This window comes from Trachemys scripta, chromosome 1 (assembly GCF_013100865.1).
Source record: "Trachemys scripta elegans isolate TJP31775 chromosome 1, CAS_Tse_1.0, whole genome shotgun sequence".
Taxonomy (NCBI): Eukaryota; Metazoa; Chordata; order Testudines; family Emydidae; genus Trachemys; species Trachemys scripta.
In genome coordinates, this window is record NC_048298.1 from 289,659,406 (window position 1) to 289,680,559 (window position 21,154).

General features: G+C 42.7%; 1 protein-coding gene across 4 annotated transcripts in view; it reads left to right on the forward strand.

Annotated features, from left to right (window-relative positions):
• Nucleotides 1-731: 731 nt before the first annotated feature.
• FNDC3A (fibronectin type III domain containing 3A) overlaps nt 732-21,154 on the forward strand; it is a 189,667-nt gene continuing 169,244 nt past the window's right edge. Inside the window, exons 1-3 of one of the 4 annotated variants that reach the window (XM_034758503.1) lie at nt 981-998; nt 2,026-2,095; nt 19,795-19,923. In XM_034758503.1, the coding sequence (XP_034614394.1) occupies nt 19,825-19,923 (99 nt within the window). In that variant the 5' untranslated portion in view covers nt 981-998; nt 2,026-2,095; nt 19,795-19,824. Of the gene's footprint in view, nt 882-967; nt 999-2,025; nt 2,096-8,749; nt 8,895-19,794; nt 19,924-21,154 lie in introns of those variants that run through there. The other 3 variants (XM_034758505.1, XM_034758502.1, XM_034758504.1) reach the window with 3 other exon arrangements.

The window sequence follows — 21,154 nt, forward strand, 5'->3', positions numbered from 1 at the left end:
TCTTCGGATGCATAGAATGGAACATATATTGAGGAGAGATATATATATATACACATACAGAGAACATGAAAAGATGGGAGTTGTCTTACCAACTCTGAGAGGCCAATTAAGTAAGAGAAAAAAACTTTTGAAGTGATAATCAAGATAGCCCAGTACAGACAGTTTGATAAGAAGTGTGAGAATACTTACCAGGGGAGATAGATTCAATGTTTGTAATGGCTGATTTTTTTCTTACTTAATTGGCCTCTCAGAGTTGGTAAGACAACTCCCACCTGTTCATGCTGTAGCCCATGGAAGCTTATGCTCAAATAAATGTGTTAGTCTCTAAGGTGCCACAAGTACTGCTGTTCTTTTTGTAATAAGCATGTGCCTGCTGCTTGCTTCTGAGTGCCATAGAGAGCAACCAGTGTGCTCAAAGTAACATGAGCCCTGGCCCTCTCCTGATGTTCCAGGGATGAGACAGTGGGTGATGTGAGAAGGCTGAAGTAGGCCTCCCATACTTTTTCCATGAATACTAAAGAGGCCAGTGAAAAACAGGCAACAGGCTATTTGTCCTCCCCCTCCACGGAGGAGCTGAGTGAGGGGCTGCTGGTGCATCAGCACCGCCTGGGCACCAACCCCCTGAGCACCAGGGACAACGAGAGGGGGCGGGGCTTTCCATGCCCTGCCTCAGCCCCGCTCCCTTTGCCGCCCTGTGCTTCTCCGCGGACAAACACCCCCTCTCCCGCAGCGCAGGCGCAGTGCGTGTTGGAACGGAGTCTCTCCTGAGTGAGCGTCTCCCCTTCCCCAGGCTGAGGGTGGTGGCCGCGCTTCCGCGAGCGAGGCGGGGCGGCAGCGCGAGGCGGTGATGCGCTGCTGGGACAGGTCGAGGCGCCGCGCAGGTAGCTGAGGGGGCGGGGAGAGGTGGGGAAAGCCGCTGGTACCGCCCCGCCCCTGCTCCAGCTGCGCCATTGGGAACTCCCTGCCCGCGCCGAACCGTTAGCTGCGGAGCCCTGGCGGTGAGTAGGTCCGGTCCGCGCCCCCAGCAACGGGGGGCGCCTCTGCCTGCGCTCGCGGGGCGGCCGGGCAGGTTAACAGCCTGCCGGCTGGGCGGCTCTGGGGAGCAGGATTTCAGCTGCCAGCTCCCTTAGCTCGCCCCCCGCCCTCCCCCCCGAGACTGGCTCGTCCGTCCTGCCTGGGCAGGGTTTGGCTCCGGCTCCGGGACTTGGCTGTTCGGGCTGCAAACCCCTCGGCGTAAACTTTGCCCCCCTTGCTCTGTGGCTCCGAGACACGCTGGGCTTCTTCGGCCGAAATGTCCGTGTGCACAGGCGCGGGTCAGGGAGAGCGCGGGGCGGCTGCTGCTGCGTGTGTCGCTCGCGGGCTGTAAAGTCCGTTGTCAGTGGAAGAGTCTCTGGGTGAAAGTTAGGCAGTGAAAGGGGTGCATCGTGTTGTGTGGTGGGTGCATCGGTGAAGCGTTACCAGTACAGATGGTGGGCTCGGCAATCAAGGGGCAGGGACGTGGCTGGCTGTGGTACCTTTTCCTGAAGATGCTGTCTCCCCCTGCAAACTAGAAAATGTGCTCGCATAACTTGTCTTCCCCAACCATAAGAGTTGCTAATGATCGTTTGGTTTCCTTTTGAAAATAGTATGAAACCTGCCAGTGTAGTTACGATTTAAAGAGACGTTTCCGGCTAGACTTACACTCCACATTCTTAAAATAGATAAATAAACCGGTAATATGAATGGAAATATTGTCATGGTTCTTTCCATTTAAAAAATCCGAAACGAAAACCAAAAAAACCCAACCATATAGACATCGGGCCTGGAATGTAAACAAAAATATTATGTTGCTCCCTGGCAATCAGAAAGTGAAACCAACTTGCAGTAAAAGTGAAACTGATGAGTCTATGTTTATTGTAGGAACTAGGTAAAAAGTAAACATAAGTGAATAATAAATTGTTTTCATAACTTAAAAAAACCCCAACACTTTGTGGACAATGTTTTATGGACATGTTAGTGACTTAATTTTAAATCTTGTTTTTCAAGGTGGTTTCTGACTAGATTGTAAAATTTCACTGTAGACTACCACTTGACATACAATGCCTCAGTTCAAAAGGTAACTTCTTTTGCAAGTTTCAAAAATACCGGCTTTTTTATTTTTAGAACTTGTGGGTACTCGGTGGTTGACTTTTTTTTTTTTAATTATCTGTTTAAATCTAGTACAATGTCTTAAAATTGCTTCTTAAAAATATGTGATCTCAAATACTGTCAACTGCTCTAATACAAGTCACAGCCCTGCAAAGACCTAGGTGTATATAGCTAGGTCTGCACATAGGAGTACACTCATTGGAGCCAGGACTTCCACAAGGTCACCTGCTTATATGAAGTTAATTATTTGCATAAATATTTGCAAGGTTTGGTCATATATATATATATATATATGTGTGTGTGTGTGTGTGTACATGCATATTCATATTAGGGGTGTCTGTCTAAAAAAAACTTGGTCCCTAATTGAAGGTAGAGTCTGTCATAGCTCTGTGTGGTGTGTGTATGTGGTAGGCAGCTGAGCAGGCAGTGTCCAAACCATTACTCTGAAACTCTGTGCTAGGTAATCAAATTGTTCATTGCTTAAGTTCCAAGAGCCAATTGTTGAAAGGTATTTAGATGTCTAAATACCTAAGGACTCAGCATGGGGAAAGGCTGAAGGGTCTGGTCTGGAGATCTAAGTGGCTAATGTGCTCCTAGTAGTGGAGTAGTAATACATAGCTCTTTTGCTTCACTTGTCATCCGTAGATAGATCTCAAAACGATTTATAAAGGAGGTTGGTTTCATTATCCCCATCTAGCAGGTGGGGAAACAGAGGCACAGAAAAGTGAAGTGACTTACCCAAGTTCACCCAGCAGGCAAGTGGCAGACTGGGAATAAAACCCAGGTCCCCTGAGTCCCAGAATAGGGGGCAGGTTGTGATGGTTGGGTAGTGGAGTGTTTGTATACAAATTTGAACAGGATCATGGAACGCCAGAAGCTAACTGGGTACAAATATGCTTGTTGAGAAGACCCAGAAGATCATAAGAACGGCCATACTGGGTCAGACCAAAGACCCATCCAGCCCAGTATCCTGTCTACCGACAGTGGCCAATGCCAGGTGCCCCAGAGGGAGTGAACCTAACAGGTAATGATCAAGTGATCTCTCTCCTGCCATCCATCTCCACCCTCTGACAAACAGAGGCTAGGGACACCATTCCTTACCTATCCAGGCTAATAGCCATTAATGGATTTAACCACCATGAATTTATCTAGTTCTCTTTTAAACCCTTTTATAGTCCTAGCCTTCATGACCTCCTCAGGCAAGGAGTTCCACAGGTTGACTGTGCGCTGGGTGAAGAAGAAATTCCTTTTGTTTGTTTTAAGCCTGCTGCCCATTAATTTCATTTGGTGACCCTTAGTTCTTATATTATGGGAACAAGTAAATAATTTTTCCTTATTTTCACTTTCTCCACACCACTCATGATTTTATATACTTCTATCATATCCCCCCTTAGTCTCCTCTTTTCCAAGCTGAAAAGTCCTAGCCTCTTTAATCTCTCTTCATATGGGACCCGTTCCAAACCCCTAACCATTTTAGTTGCCCTTCTCCGAACTTTTCTTATGACAGTATATCTTTTTTGCGATGAGGAGACCGCATCTGTCCGCAGTATTCAAGATGTGGGCGTACCATGGATTTATATAAGGGCAATAAGATATTCTAAGTCTTATTCTCTATCCCTTTTTTAATGATTCCTAACATCCTGTTTGCTTTTTTGACTGCCGCTGCACACTGCGTGGACGTCTTCAGAGAACTATCCATGATAACTCCAAGATCTCTTTCCTGATTAGTTATAGCTAAATTAGCCCCCATCATATTGTATGTATAGTTGGGGTTATTTTTTTCCAATGTGCATTACTTTACATTTCTCCACATTAAATTTCATTTGCCATTTTGTTGCCCAATCACTTAGTTTTGTGAGATCTTTTTGAAGTTCTTCACAGTCTGCTTTGGTCTTAACTATCTTGAGCAGTTTAGTATATCTGCAGACTTTGCCACCTCACTGTTTACCCCTTTCTCCAGATCATTTATGAATAAGTTGAATAGGAGTGGTCCTAGGACTGACCCTTGGGGAACACCACTAGTTACCCCTCTCCATTCTGAAAATTTACCATTTATTCCTATCCTTTGTTCCCTGTCTTTTAACCAGTTCTCAATCCATGAAAGGATCTTCCCTCTTATCGCATGACAACTTAATGTACAAGAGCCTTTGGTGAGGGACCTTGTCAAAAGCTTTCTGGAAATCTAAGTACACTATGTCCACTGGATCACTCTTGTCCTTGTGTTTGTTGACCCCTTCAAAGAAGTCTATTAGATTAGGAAGACATGATTTCCCTTTACAGAAACCATGTTGACTTTTGCCCAACAATTTATGTTCTTCTATGTGTCTGACAATTTTATTCTTTACTATTGTTTCAACTAATGTTCCTGGTACTGACATTAGACTTACTGGTCTGTAATTGTTGGGATCACCTCTAGAGCCCTTTTTAAATATTGGTATTACATTAGCTATCTTCCAGTCATCGGGTACAGAAGCTGATTTAAAGGACAAGTTACAAACCATCGTTAATAGTTCTGCAATTTCACATTTGAGTTCTTTCAGAACTCTTGGGTGAATGCCATCTGATCCCAGTGACTTTGTTACTGTTAAGTTTATCAATTAATTCCAAACCCCCCTCTAGTGACATGTCAATCTGTGACAATTCCTCAGATTTGTCACCTACAAAGGACTGCTCAGGTTTGGGAATCTCCTTAATATCCTCAGCCGTGAAGACTGAAGCAAAGAATTCATTTAGTTTCTCTGTAATGACTTTATCGTCTTTAAGTGCTCCTTTTGTATCTCGATCGTCCAGGAGCCCCTCTGGTTGTTTAGCAGGCTTCCTGCTTCTGATGTACTTAAAAAACATTTTATTACCTTTTGAGTTTTTGGCTAGCTGTTCTTCAAACTCCTTTTTAGCTTTTCTTATTACATTTTTACACTTAATTTGGCAGAGTTTATGCTCCTTTCTATTTACCTCACTAGGATTTGACTTCCACTTTTTAAAAGATGCCTTTTTATCTCTCACTGCTTCTTTTACATGGTTGTTAAGCCATGGTGGCTCTTTTTTAGTTCTTTTACTTTGTTTTTTAATTTGGGGTATACATTGAAGTTGGGCCTCTATTATGGTGTCTTAGAAAAGTGTCCATGCAGCTTGCAGGGATTTCACTATAGTCACTATACCTTTTCATTTATGTTTAACTAACCTCCTCATTTTTGCATAGTTCCGCTTTCTGAAATTAAATGCCAGAATCCACAGAATAGTGTACTGCTCAAAGTACACTATTCACTGTCTTCAGTAAGCAAAGCCAGGAGTCCTGTGTAGCACAATCTTGTGTGTTAAGCATGGCTGTTGCCAGGCCTTGTCTTGTGTCCTCTCCCTAATCTAGTATACTAACTACTGTATCACTAGATTGACATTAAAGTAAATCTTACGAGTCCCAACTTCAGTTTTTCAATGCACTTTAAATTTTTGTACTGAAAAGTTGCCTATTCTACAATTTATCAGGAGGTAGCTTCATCTTTTCACAGCAAAGCAGGGAATAACTAGATTAGGTTTGTTTTTTGCTGCCTAGAAGGCAGATATGGATTAATACTGGGGAACAGAGAGATCTCTTTCAGATTAAGAAGATAAAGACAAGTAGGCACATTGACAAAAGCTGTAAATGTCTGCATACCACTGTAATAAGATAAACAATAAGTGCACTAGAATGCCTAATGATGGAAAGAGGACTTTGGCAATTACTCTCCTTCCTCTATCTTTTCATAATGTCTGTCAATGATATACTGTAATATCTGGCTGTAACTATGTAGACTCATAGACTTTAAGGTCAGAAGGGACCATCGTGATTATCTAGTCTGACCTCCTGCACATTGCAAGCCACAGAACCTCACATACCCCTTCCTGAAATAGACCCCTAACCTCTGTCTCAGTTACCGATGTCCTCAAATCATGATTTAAAGACATTGTTACAGAGAATATACCATTTTATACTACTTTAAACCTGAAAGTGACCTATGCCCCATGCTGCAGAGGAAGGCGAAAGATGCAAGAGTAATACGGAACCTAAAAGATTCCATAAAAATCTAATGAGAATTTCAGTGGTGAGGACTATGCCGTGGAATACTATATTTTCCTCTTATCCTCATTTTAGTCGAGATTAACACAATAAAAAAAATATATACCTACAATACTAGCAAGATGCCTTCTATTATTCTGAGCTCTTAGAGAGAAAACTTTCTCTTAGTTGCTTGTGAGAGGGATTCCTGAAAAGAAATGGTGAAAGAGGGCCAGGAGAGACAGAACTGAATAGTGTAATCTTTCGTCACTATTTATAGTTAGCAGTTTCACTATGTGCTACAAAATGAGACGTGATCCCATACTTAGTCCTGCCATGAGTGCAGGGGACTGGACATTGGCCTGGGATGGCGAACTGCGGCCAATGAGAGCAGTGATCGGCCGAACCTGCGGGCGCGGCAGGTAAACAAACTGGCCTGGCCCACCAGCGTGCTTACCCTGGCGAGTCGTGTGCCAAAAGTTGCCGACCCGTGGTCTAGGTAATACTTAGTCCTGCCATGAGTGCAGGGGACTGGACTAAATGACCTCATGATGTCCCTTCCAGTCCTACAATTCTATGTTTCTATAATAAACAGTTTTATTAAAAAGTTGGGGGTTTTTTATTATGACTTTGGAATAAGGGGGGTAGTCTTGAAACTTATCTTTCCCTTTCTGTTGTCACTGTAAATCCAATGATGTGTGTCTTTATCAGCAGCTGCTGCCATTGCAGTCTTGGAGAGTTCCCCTTCCACACCTGCAGAACACCTGACCCCATGAGGGGAAAGTAGGAGTAGGAAGGACATGTTTAGTGAAATCCTGCAAGCCGGTGCTGCATCGGACTGCAACCAAAGGGCCTAGAGGGCTGACACAGCAGAGAGCATTGAGAAGGGACAGGCGAAAGGCCCAAGAAACCGAGAAGGCGATGCACCAACACATAATAGGGCTTCTCAGACAGCAAACACAAATGCTGCAGACCCTGGTTGATGAAGAGTCAGACACATGGACTGTACGCTTTTTGCAGTCCTTAGAGAACTCCATGGTAGTGGCTCCCTACATACCCCAGCATTCCACATGGCATCACAGGCTGCATCCATACCTCTACCACTCCATGTCAGGGGACAGCAAAGAATGGTATACATGTAGCCACAATGGACTCTGTGCACTGAAATGGACAATTTTTTTCTACCTTTCTAATTTCAAAGTGCCATTCTGTTAATTTATATTTACAGTTTGTATAGCATTGCCTGTTTTTTCCACATTGTTTTTCTGTACTGTTTTTGCCACTCAATAAATTTGTTTTTTTTTTTTTTTAAATAAAATTGTTTATTAGTTCACAACACGTTGTAGAGTGCATAGGGGTACCCAAAGCATCCAGTACATTGTAAATGTAGAGCACCAGATAACTCACTGGGTGCTTTTCCCTGAGCCTGTCATATTTATAAAAGTACACCAAGCACCGCATTGGTGCTGTTAGGAATTAAAGCTTTAGGCCTAGAGAACTGTCCACCACAGCCTGTTAAAATGCTCTTTTAAAGCCTTCTTTAATGGCATAGATTCACATTCAGCTCTTGTAACAGCCCTTGTGTCTGGCTGTTTAAAATCAGCAGACAGATGTTCTACCTCCACCGTAGTGGTAGCTTTCCCCCATTTGCCTCAGAAATTTTGCAGATCACAACATGCAGCTATAACCACTGGGATATTGTTTTAACTGAGATTCAATCTAGTGAGTAAACATTATCAGCGTCCCTTCAATCTACCAAAAGCATATTCAACAGTCATTCTGTACCTGCTGAGCTGATAGTTTAATCTTTGCTTGATGGTAACTAATGTATAGTTTCATGAGCTAGGAGAGCAAAAGGTAGGCTGGATCCCCCAGAATCACAATTGGCATTTCAATATAGTCAGTGGTAATCTACCAGTGAGGAAGGAATGTCCCTGCTTGCAGCTTTCGGAGCAATTTTGTGTTCATAAAGATGTCATGCACCTTCCCTGACCAGCCCCTATTGATATCGGTGAAGTGTCTCCAATGATCCACTGTTTGCATAACCCTTTTTGTTGATGTACTCTGTGGCAAGGTGGACTAGTGCCAAAATGGGGATGTGTATGCCATCTATTGCTCCACTGCAGTCCCGGAACCCCTTTGCTGCAAATCTATCTACTGTGTCCTGCATGCTGCCAAAGGTCTCAGTCCTGTGTAGCAGATGATGATTAATGGCCGACACACTTGCATGACAATGGCACCCACCATGGATTTTCCAACTCCAAACTGATTTCCCACTGACTAGTAGCAGTCTGGCATTATACGTTTCCAGGGTGTGATTGCCCCTTGCTTCTCAGCTGTCAGTGCAGCTCAATTTGGTGTTCCTTGGTGGAGACCTGGGGAGAGGTCAGCACACAGATCCAGAAATATATATATGGCCTTTTGCATCCAAAAGTTCTGTAGCCACTGCTTGTTGTCCCAAACTTGCATTATGATGTGATCCCAGTAGTCAGTGCTTGTTTCTCAGGCCCAGAAGCAGCACTTCACTGTCTGCAACTGTTCCGTGAACTCCACCAGCAAACTTGAATTTGTCCTTGAAGGCATCATTGTGTCCCCTGTTGTTGTGGCTGTTCCTGCGAGTCTCCAAATATAGGAGAATCATGTGTCCTGTGTTTACAACAATCATGAGAATAATGCATAGCTCTTCAGGCTCCGTGCTTCTGTTCTAGATGGTGGACATCAAAAAGTATCACAGGTTTGTAGGATTTTTTTTTTTAAAAGTACAAAAATTATGGGATGGGTTGGCAAGCTGCATGCTGAGAACTTGAGCCCCTACCTCCCAGAGATCCCTGGGTGAATCATTTCTCTCCCACAACACATTGCAAAAATTTTCCAAAAGGCATTGCTTTGGGAGGTGGGAGGAGCGGCGCGCGGGGCAATACTGGAATTACAATCCATCGTGCATTGCACTTTGCATTGACACAAGCGTTCCTGGTAGATATGTCCAGTGCCACCACAAGCTGCTAAGTATGCATGCACATGAGTGATATACTAACTTCAGTGGCTGGATGCTGCCGTAATTTGTGTCAACCAAAATTTGTAGTGTACGCGTGCCCTAAATCACTTTAACTGTTCATAAAACTTTGATCTGTTAGCACTGGCAAAACAACTATGTAACTTTAGGCTGAAGCATGGAACTAGGCCACTGAACTGTAATTGCCTTCAAAGTTTTTGGGTGGGAGGTTGCTTATCTAGATTCATTGTGTTGACTTTCTGCTTGATTTTCCCCAACAGCCTCATATAAGCTAGACCCTTACTTCCATACAGGGAAGTCTAATAACAGTATAACTAGACAGTAACTTAACCTCACTGACTAGCTCCTCCTGGCCCTTGGGCTGTGGGTAAAAGAGCCAGTGCCTGCTGGAGCTGGGGACGGAGGGAGGAAGGGAAAAGCAAGTTTGAGCCGGAATAGGGGGTAGGAAGAGAAGAGTGAGCTGCCGCCGGAGCCTGGGGGAGCACAGAATGTAAATTTCTGTGCCCATATACAATATCAATAAAACTATTAGATCAGTATTATTTAATAATTACATAGTAGTTCTATGTGTACTACAAAGATCATACTAAAAACTACCACTATAACAGTGAATATTTGAAATATTTTTTTAAAAGGAGGAAGCCAGTCAAAAAGGAGGAAATTACTTGACATGGAGTTCCCTTACTAATATAATTGAGTCACTGTATGTATTCGTACCCTTAAACAAAAAAGGAGGGCAAGAAAAAATGATTACTTGGCAAGGTTCAAGAAGTTTTTGAGCCAATCAGATTCCTTACTAAAATAAATAATTTATTTTCAGTCCTTGGGGAGTTTGAGAGGAACCTAATGTAATGGGGGGTGGGAGGGGAGGGCTGTAAAATGGAAATTAGGAGGTCTAATAGGTATTTTGAAGAACTATTAATCAAAGGTGTAAAAAAACGAACTTGGGGTCATCTTTCTTTTTTTGCAGCATGTAGTGAAATTGTATAGGAGGGCATTGTAAATTAGTGAAGAAAGGGTACACTGTTCAGTTCTGCGTCTCCAAGACCTCTTTCCTCATTCCTTTTGAGGGACCCCTCTCACAGGCAACTAAGTGCTTAAAAGCCCCATTCAGCAAATTGGGGCCGGTTGTGGTAGGCACTGCATGCAAAGAACAAAAAGACAGTCACCTACCCCAAAGAGTTTACAGGCCAAGTAATGGGTGAGACAATAAGTGGAGTACTTGTTTGCCTTCTTCAGATGACTGGTTTGTCAAGGCCTAATTTCCACAAAACTATTTTCCTTAGGTGTAATCTATTACCTCTTCAAGAGTTCGGTTCTCTGTATTAGCCAAGAAGAATCTACCCTTGCTATGGTTCATACTCACTTTAATCATACTGGCTCTATTCTACAGCAGCTACTCCTTTCCTTCCAGCAGAAATGCCTTGCAGACATGCAAAAAATTTCTATGAACAGACTCAGCTCATGGGTCAATTGGATCCTTTCTGGAGGCTCCAGGTTTTACCGTTGTCTTTCCATAAGTGCCCTCATTTGAAAACTATGGCTGAAACCTTTGCAGTATTGATTTACAGCAGAGCAAGTTGGAAAATTGAATTTCTGTCCTGCAAGAAATTTTGGCATTTTGAAATTTGTATAAAAAGTCAATCATTAAATATTTAAATTCTAAAGCATCTAATGATCATGTCTAAATGTTTTGGATAATGTTGAAATATTTTAGAATGTAAATACATTATAAATATTAAGTAGTTACATACTTTATTTTTACATTGTGAATATTACAAATGTAAAAGTCAGAATGAAACAAAATGAGAAAGTCGGTATGAAATACTCTATTTCTATGTTGTATCATTTTGAAATGTTTGTCAAATGTCATTGAAATTGATGCAGTCCTGCAAAACATTTGTTTTCACGAAACTGCATTTTTCTGATGAAAAGCTGTTCCATCTAAATTTTTTCATCCAGTTCTACTTAACAGCAACCTGTTGTCTAAAATGGAAACAAACATCTTACAAAGGACATTTTAAAAAAAATTCCAAAGTAATAGGAGGACTAGTTTGTGAGCAAGATGGAATTCTGTGACACTGGATTTTGCTCTGGTTGCTGGATCTGAAATCTAGGTGTGGAAACCTGGTGAAACTACAAACAAAAATATTGACAAAACCCCTTAAGTAGCTTTGGGTTGTAGTTCTTGTTTGTGAAAACTAGCGCTATCAATTGATCGCAGTTAACTCATGCGATTAACTCAAAAATTAATTGCGATTAAAAAAAATTAATCGTGATTAATTGCACTGTTAATAGAATACCAATTGAAATTTATTAAATATTTTGGATGTTTTTCTACATTTTCAAATATATTGATTTCTATTACAACACAATACAAAGTGTACAGTACTCACTTTGTTATTTTATTACAAATATTTGCACTGTAAAAATGATAAACAAAAGAAATTATATTTTTCAATTCATCTTATACAAGTACTGCTATGCAATTTCTTTATCGTGAAAGTGTAACTTACAAATGGAGATTTTTTTGTTACATAACTTCACTCAAAAACAAAACAATGTAAAACTTTAGCACCTACAAGTCCACTCAGTCCTACTTCTTGTTCAGCCAATCGCTAAAACAAACAAGTTTGTTTACATTTATGGGAGATAATGCTGCCTGCTTCTTGTTCACAGTGTCACCTGAAAGTGAGAACAGGCATTTGCATGGCACGGTTTTAGCCGGCGTTGCAAAGTATTTACATGCCAGATATGCTAACCATTCATATGTCCCTTCATACTTCGGCCACCATTCCAGAGGACATGCTTCTATGCTGATGATGCTCATGTAAAAAAAAAAAAAAAAAATTAATTAAATTTGTGACTGAACTCCCTGGGGGAGAATTGTATGTCTCCTGTTCTGCTTTACCTGGATTCTGCCATATATTTCATGTTATAGCAGTCTCGGATGATGACCCAGCACATGTTCATTTTAAGAACACTTTCACAGCAGATTTGACAAAACGCAAAAAAGGTACCAATGTGAGATTACTAAGGATAGATACAGTACTCAACCAAAGGCTTAAGAATCTGAATTGCCTTCCAAAATCTGAGGGGGACAAGGTGTGGCGCATGTTTTCAGAATTCTTAAAAGAGTAATACTCAGATGCAGAAACTACAGAACCCAAACTATAAAAAAAGAAACTCAACCTTCTGCTGGTGGCATCTGACTCAGATAATGAAAATGAACATGCATCGGTCTGATCTGCTTTGGATTGTTATCAAGCAGAATCCCTCAGCAGGGTGGTTGAAGCATGAAGGGACATATGAATCTTTAGCGCATCTGGCATGTAAATATCTAGCGACGCCGGCAGCATTATCTCCTGCAAATTGCAACCAAACTTGTTTGAGCAATTGTCTGAAGTAGGACTGAGTGGACTTTAGGCTCTAAAGTTTTACATTGTTTTATTTTTGAATGTAGTTATTTTTCTGTACATAATTGTACATTTATAAGTTCAATTTTCTTGATAAAGAGATTGCACTAAAGTACTTATTAGGTGAATTTAAAATTTCTTTTGTTTTTTACAGTGCAAATATTTGTAATAAATATAAACGGAGCACTGTACACTTTGTATTCTGTGTTGTAATAGAAATCAATATATTTGAAAATGTGAAAAAATCCAAAAAAAGTAAATAAATGGTATTCTGTTTTAACAGCATGACTAATATTTGTAATTGCACGATTAATAGCAATTAATTTTTTTTAATCCCTCGATAGCTGTAGTGTAAACATGTAAAAAGAATCTCTTTAGCATGCTTAATAATTCTGGTAGCCCAGATACAGACCTTGTGGGTCACTGCCTAATTCTATATATTCTGATATCACCCTCATCACTGTAATACAGGGTTCGGCCACTTTTGGCACGCGGCTCGCTAGGGTAAGCACCCTGGTGGCCCGGGCTGGTTTGTTTACCTGCTGCGTTCGCAGGTTCGGCTGATCGTGACTCCCACTGGCTGCGGTTCGCCGTCCCAGGCCAATGGGGGCAGCGAACCACAGCCAGTGGGAGCCGCAATTGGCCGAACCTGTGGACTTGGCAGGTAAACAAACCGGCCCAGCCCGCCAGGGTGCTTACCCTTGTGAGCCGCGTGTCAAAGGTTGCCAATCCCTGCTGTAATATGTGAGCTCCTTCCAATAGTGCTTTAAGCAGAGGGAGTAACATCTGTCACATGTGATTCGTTCTCTTTAATTTTCTGGCAAGGGGGGAAATTATGTATGGTCATTTTGTTTTGGTAGGGTTCTGTTTTAGGGGTTTGGGTTTTTTTAAATGTGCATGCTGTTTTGTGTGTGTTAGAGAAGGCTAGATGGAAGAAGTGTGCCTCACACTTGAAGTGGAAGATGGTGAGGTTTGTGGTGGTGTGGTTTGTGGTGGTGTATCAGTTGCCCTCCTGCACAGATGAGCTTTTATCTTTATGGTAGAAATTTCCATTTTGCCTGAGGAGTGAAGTTGCCATTAGCTCCTGTGGGAACCTAACCACAAAAGAACCCTACTGAAGAAAGTATGCGCACCAGCACTGCTCTCCGCTGTAGCCCATTGGAAGGACAGTGCTTCTGATTCACAAGAGCTGTAAGAGGACGCAGGCTGAAGCATATACTGACTGCTTCACAAGGAAATTGGGAGACTCCCCTATCTTCAACATTTCTAATACATCACCATGCTATCTAGGCACAAAATAAAACATTATTTAGCATTGACTTCATTTTGAAGGTTCCTGTTGTTCCTTTTATTTGTTTCCCCCCTCTTTGTAGTTTATTATTTATCATAGTGGTAGTACCCCAAGACTCCAATCAAAATCAGGGCCACATTGTATTGGGTGTTGTACACAAACAAGTGTAATTTTTAATGCCTTTTTTAAGAGAGTGTCAGGAAAATAGTTAGGTGAGAGCTCCATCTGATCTTCAGTTCTGAAGTTTTGGGGGGCAGACGACCTGTCATGGACAGTGCTATGGTCCTGCTCTCAAGTCTTTGAACCTAGGCTCTGTCAACTTGAGTTTTGGTTCCCATTGAGTACTTTTACCTTGAATTGTTGTGGAATTAGAAAGGGTCTGTACAGGAGATAGGTCCTGATCTGTTGAGGGCCTTAAAGGCAAAGGCTAGAAGCCATTAGCTATACAAATAACACTGCAGACGTTGTGAAGCTCGGTTATGTGCTATGTTAAGAGTGACCAATGTGTCTTCTGCTTCTAAATTTGTTAGTCTCTAAGGTGCCACAAGTACTCCTGTTCTTCTGCTTCTATGATCTAGCTGATTTTATTTTTGGCATATCTCATAGAAGACTGTTATATGGATGTGCTGCTAGCTAGCCAGAGATGGTAGTGTAGATTCTGGTATCGGTATGTACAAAGGAGATCCAGAACCCATGTGTTTGACCTTTAATATTTCATGAGGTGGCTGAGTAATTGACAGAGATGTGCATCCCCAGGAGTGAAAGCAGTGTCCCAAGAATATGAAGTGACCAAAAAAACTCAGTGTTATAAGACCTGGGAAGACAACTGGTCCACCTCGGGTAATAAACTTGCCCATTTAATGATAAACTGGATTAAATCCTTCGGACTTGCTCAACCACACAAACTGATGGCTCGATAGCATGCAAATTACTTGTGAGCTAGGTGGAGAAAGAGGAAAACAGGAACTCCGTGAACCATAGGAATGAAGAATCAGACTGCTAGCATCCCATGATCTCTTTGGGAAGACCTGTGCTGCTGACATGACAGAAAAAATAGTAGCTAAGCTGGTTCAGTGGGAAGAGATGATGTTAGACCGTCGAGGTATAGTAGGGCCTTACCAAATTCACAGTACACTTGGTCAATTTCATGGTGATAGGATTTTTAAAATTGTAAATTTCATGATTTCAGCTATTTAAATCTGAAATTTCATGGTGTTGTAATTGGGGGAGGAGGGGGAGTTTGCAGTACTGCTACCCTTACTTCTGCGCTGCTGCTGGTGGTGGCACTGCCTTCAGCACTGGGCGGCTGGAGAGTGATGGCTGCTGGCAGGGAGCTCAGCTCTGAAGGCAGAGCCACCACCAGCAGCAGCACAGAGTAAGGATGGCATAGTATAGTATTGCTGCCTGCAGAGCTGGGCCTTCAGTCAGCAGCCGCCACTCTCTGGCCGCCCAGCTCTGAAGGCAAAAGCGCAGAAGTCAGGGTGGCATGGTATGGTATTGCCACCCTTACTGGCAGGCGCTGCCTTGAGAGCTTGGTATCTGGCCAATAGCCACCTCTCTCCAGCCGCCCAGCTCTGAAGGCAGTGCAGAAGGGTGGCAATACCGCAACCCCCCTAAAATAACCTTGCAAACCCCCTGCGACTCTTTTGGGTCAGGACCCCCAATTTGATAAACACTGGTCTCCCCTGTGAAATCTGTATAGTATAGGGTAAAAGCACACACAAGACCAGATTTTGTGTTTTTCACAGCTGTGAATTTGGTTGGGCCCTAGGTTTAGAACTTGTCTACATGGGGAGTTTAGTGCAGAGTAAGCTAGTATGTGAATTTAAGGTGTACTAGCCACTCTGCACTAACTACTTACAGACCCCCTTATTTCCACTCGTACTCGTCGTGCACTAGCTACTCCACACTTGCTGCTCTGGGCTTTTTCCCCTGTAAGGTTTCTGTATGCTTACAGCTCTGTGTTCCAACTTAAGCCCAGAGCAGATTTACAACAGAGTTTCAGCCTGGGAGGAGTAAATAAGTTAAAATGGTCAGTTGTGTTGGGTTTTTGGACAACAAATCTATTTTTATATTGTAGGTTGCATAACATCTTTTCAGTTGGTCAAATAAGTATCTCCAGTATTTATCTGTAGAGGGTTGAGAGCCATTAAGCTGTCTTTGTCAATTCTCATGTTAGTATCAAACAAGGGAAAAGCTCTTATGCTAACAAAGACAAACTTGAAGTGCACTGAAAGGAAATTGTATTAAATATGCTGTGAATAATGAACATCAGCACTGTTGTACCTCACTATATAGAAGATATATCTGTGCTGGAAGAAGTTTAAACTAACATTGATAAAACAGGAAGGCTAGGTTAGCTGGATAACCTAGAAGCAGGAGGAAAAAAAAACAAATGAAACCATTCCTGGTTATGTTGCTCCTCAGATTATTAGAATCCATTGTCAGCACAATGGTAAGGATGATGGTTGCTTGCTTCTGAAAGTCCATTGAGTCTTTCTGAGGTGTTCATTGAGTAGATAAATACTGGAGAATAAGCATAGTTTGCTATATAGGAAGTAGATAGAAAGTATGAGTTAGTTGTGATGACTCTAAATATTGACACGCTCTAATCAAGGCTTTTTAGGAGGGAGGTGTGTGTTTTACTTTTTTTAAATAAATCTTGAATAATTTTGTGCATTTCCTGCTCATTTCAAAATATGCTAACGCAGTGTGAGTTTTTTAATTCAATTTAATTTTTGTATTGTGACGTTACATTCCATATTCTTTATGGAAATATGCTTATGAAATGGATATGGCATAATTGAGATATATTTATTCCCCTTGACCTGTCAGTCACCCGCGAAGGCACTGAAAATGCGCCTTTCAAAAAAAATGTCTCCCTTGGCTTCTGTGACTGTCCCTCTCTTGGTTCTTATCCTACTTTTCAAATCATTCCTTCATCATGTCCTTCAGAGAGTACTCTTCATCCCACCTCCAACTATCTGTGGGTGTTCCATAGGGTTCTGTCCTTGGTCCTCTTTTCTTCTCCCTCTAAATCTTATCTCTGGGTAATCTCATCTGCAGATTCAAATTTAACTACCATCAACTGTGTGGACCTTCGCTCCAGATAACTCCTGTTATCTTCTGTACAAATTAAAATCTTGGCCATCTCTTTGACATCTCCTCATGGATGCCAAGCTTAAATATGGATAAAATAGAGCTCTTAATGTGCCCCCTAAAATGCTTCCTGCTACTTCTTTCTCAATTACTGTAAACACCACCATCCTGCCTATCATTCTCTTTGATGTGGACTTCTCTCTAGGTCCTCCCATCCAGGCTATATTTAAGTCTTGCAGATTCCTTTCTGGATAACATCTCTAATATATGGCCTTTCCCATCCATCCATTCATTTAAAACTCTCGTCTAGGCTCTTATCTTGTCTCTCAATTACTGCAATATCCTTTTTTCTGGCCTTGGTAAGTGCACTCTTGCCCCACTCATATGTTCAGAATGCTGCTATAAAGATGATCTTCCTAGCCCATCACTTTGACCACGTCACCTCTCTGCATCCCTCCACTGGCCCCCACTACTCTGTCATATCAAATATAAGCTGTTCATCTTCACTTTCAACCCCCTGACCTGTCCGCCCCCCCCCCTACCTATAATATCTCATTGGCAATCAAGAGTCGACTCTTGCGTCCAATCAGACCATGATACTACCCTTTATTGCCCACTTGTTAAATTTTCAAACAAGCACCTTCATATTTTCTCCTGTGCTGCCCCTCAGGCCTGAAAGGAGCTCCCTGTAAACATCTGCAAAGCTACCTCATTCAAACCCCTCCTTTTCTGTGATGCTTACAAAAAGATTGGCAACATTTAAGTGGTGGATACGCTGAGACCACTAAACAATGCAATCATGTTGACTAATATTGTCTCATTGTTTTTCTGCACTTCACCATCTGACTGTATCCATCTGTTGTCTCTTATTTTATATTTTGATTGTAAGCTTGACCATGGACAGGAACCATCTTTTTGTTCTGTATTTATACAGCATCTAGCACCGCAGGGCACTGGTCCAAAACTAGGGCACCTAGATGCGACAGTATTTAAATAAAGAAAGAAAGAATGAATGGACATTAGATTACATTGTACCAGTGCTCTTGTTTATAATGAAGCTAGACATTTGTGCACTTTCAAGACTTTCTAATGTAACATAGTGCCCTTAGATGAGTTGTCAATGAGAATTAAACCTTGGACCTCTGGGTCTAAAACCATTAGACTCTACTGACTGACTTACAAGGCTGACATCTGTTGGCTCAGAGGCTGCAGTGAACTCAAACCTCTGTGGTTCAGCCACCAGAGGGGGCTAGAGACCTACAGAGTATAATTGTGGGTTATGCTAGCACAGTGGTTCTCAACCTTTCCAGACTACTGTACCCCTTTCAGAAATCTGATTTGTCTTGCCTACCCCAAGTTTGACCTCACATAAAATCAGCTTACAAAATCAGACATAGAAATACAAAAGTATAACATACTATTACTGAAAAATTGCTTACTTTCTCATTGTTATCATATAATTATAAAATAAATCAATTGGAATATAAATATTGTACTTACATTTCAGTATGATCCTTGAGCTGTTTTTTCACTTGTGGGAATTGTCTGAAGCTCAAGCCCTGCCACATGGAGCTGAAGCATGTAACTTAACTTCATATGGCTGCCTGTGGTGTGGGGCCCTGTTCCACTACCCTGCTTGCCACTGCCTAATGCAGGGGTGGGCAAACTACGGCCCACGGACTGGATCCGACCTGTCAGGGCTTTCAATCCGGCCTGCGGGATTGCCAGCCCCGTGGCGCAGCGGGGCTAAGGCAGGCTCCCTGCCTAGGTAGGTTCCCTGCCTGCACAGGCCCCGTTCGGCTCCTAGAAGCGGCTGGCACCACGTCCCTGTGGCCCCTGGAGGGGGCGGGGGTAGAGGGCTCTGTGTGCTGCCCTTGCCTGCAGGCACCACCCCCCACAGCTCCCATTGGCCGCAGTTCTCCATTCCCAGCCAATGGGAGCTTTGGGGGTCGTACCCACAGATGAGGGCAGCACGCATCGGAGCCGCCTGCCCCCCCCCCACCCCCAGAAGCTACTGCCGGACATGCTGGCCATTTCTGGGAGTGGTGCGGGGCCAAGGTAGGCAGGGCATCTGCCTTAGCCCCGCTGTGCGCCACTGCCACCCCAGAGCTGTTTGAGGTAAGTGGTGCCGGGCCGGAGCCAACACTTCAAACCCCTCCTGCATCCCGCACCCCACCCCCCTGCCCTGAGTCCTCTAAGCTCCTGCTGCACCTCTCCTGCACCCCAGCCCTTAACCCCCTCCCGCACTCCACACTCCCTCCTGCATCCCTACCTCCTGGCCTGAGCCCCCTCCTGTACCCCAACCCCTTGTCCTGAGCTCCTTCCTGCACACTGCACACTGCACCCCAACCCCCTGCCCCAGCCCTACATTCATGGTCCTGCTTACAATTTCCCCACCCAGATGTGCCCCTTCGTCCAAAAATTTTGCCCACCCCTTCTCTAATGCCAACTTTGCACTTGCAAGCCCCCAAACCCATCCCATAACTCCGTCCCCATGGGCTGCAACCCCCAGGTTGAGAAACAATTATCTAGAGGAGTTGAGTATCCCCTGGATGACCTCTGAGTACCCCCAGTGGTACACGTACCCCTGGTTGAGAATCACTGTGCTAGCATTCCAAAATAACCTTAGTCATATTTATGGAAAGGTCCTTTGAGATGTTATGAAAAATATTTATACTGGTGCATTTAGTTATCTTGTTAACTTTACTTTTTAACACTAAAGACCATTTTAAAGGATACTTACTATGAAATCAGTTTTCATTTATTAAAATATATAACATGCACATTATGTAATTTTGGTAGTTTTTCTTTACAGGTGATCCTGTGAATTAATGTTTCATCAAAGATGGCAGAACACCCGCCACTACTGGATACCACTCAGATTATAAGTAGTGAAATTCCTCTTCTACCTGCTCCTATTGTTAGTGGGGATGGAGCACAACAGGTAAAGAAACTTCAACACCTTTGCTTTCTTTTATGCCATATATACAAAAGGAAATGTGGTTATGTACCAGCTGAAGAGGTGGGATATTTGAAAAGCTCCAAATCCTGAAAAACACCAAAATGTTCTTTAGCAAAAGTATTGAAAATAATAGTCACACCATTCCAGTATCTCTTGAGAAGTCAGTGTAGATCTAGGCTGACTGTTTTTTGTTCACTTTTTAGGCTGTGGAATAGAGAAACTGCAGTCTGAGTACTGCAGTTGCGAGATTCTGATCCTTTTCTTGAGACATTTACATTGCCTATAGAGATTGTAAATATTTCCAAAAACTTTTTGATATTTAAGATGAGCCTGTTAGCAATTATCATAGAGTTTAAGGCCAGAGTGGATAACCAGATCATCTAGTTTGATCTCCTGTGCATCACAGGTCACAAACACCACCCAGCACCCACACACTAAACCCAACAACTGAAATTAGACTGAAGTATTACAGCCCACAAGAGACTAAACTGGTGTGTGCCACAGGTAGAGAACAGGCAGTACCGAGATGCACCAATGTCAGAGTTTCTTGAAATGGCAAGGAATTGATTAAGTGAGATATACCCAGATAATCCTCACAAATAACCCACATCACATGCTGCAGAAGAAGGCACAACCCCTAGGTCACTGTTGATCTGACCTGGGGGGAAATTCCTTTCGAACCCCACATATGATGATCAGTTACACCCTGAGCATGCAAGCAAGAACCAGCTAGCTAAGCCCATGAGAGAGAGAATCCTCAGTGCCACCTCAGAGCACTGGCCTACCCTGTCCTATGTCCCATCTCCAGCCATGGCCATCTCTGATCCTTCAGAGGAAGGAGACAAAAAAAAAAAAAAAACCAAGAATACATTGATGGGTGAGGAGTGTGTAGAAATCCCATCCTGATCCTTGCAATTGACCTGTTGACGCCCTGAAGCTTGAGATTTGAGGGGCACAAGACATACATGAGACAAGACCCTCAGAGTTGCCAAGTCCTGCCCCCATGATAACATGCAACCCTGTCATATAATCCCATTCATAAATTTATCCATTTCTCTCTCAAAACTAATTAAGTTATTTGGCCCCACAACTCCTATTGGGAGGCTGTTCCAGAATCTCACTCTGAAGGTTTCTAACCTTCTTCTAATTTCCAGCCTGAATTTGTCCACAAGCAGTTTATACCCATTTTGTTCTTGTGCCAACATTGTCCTTT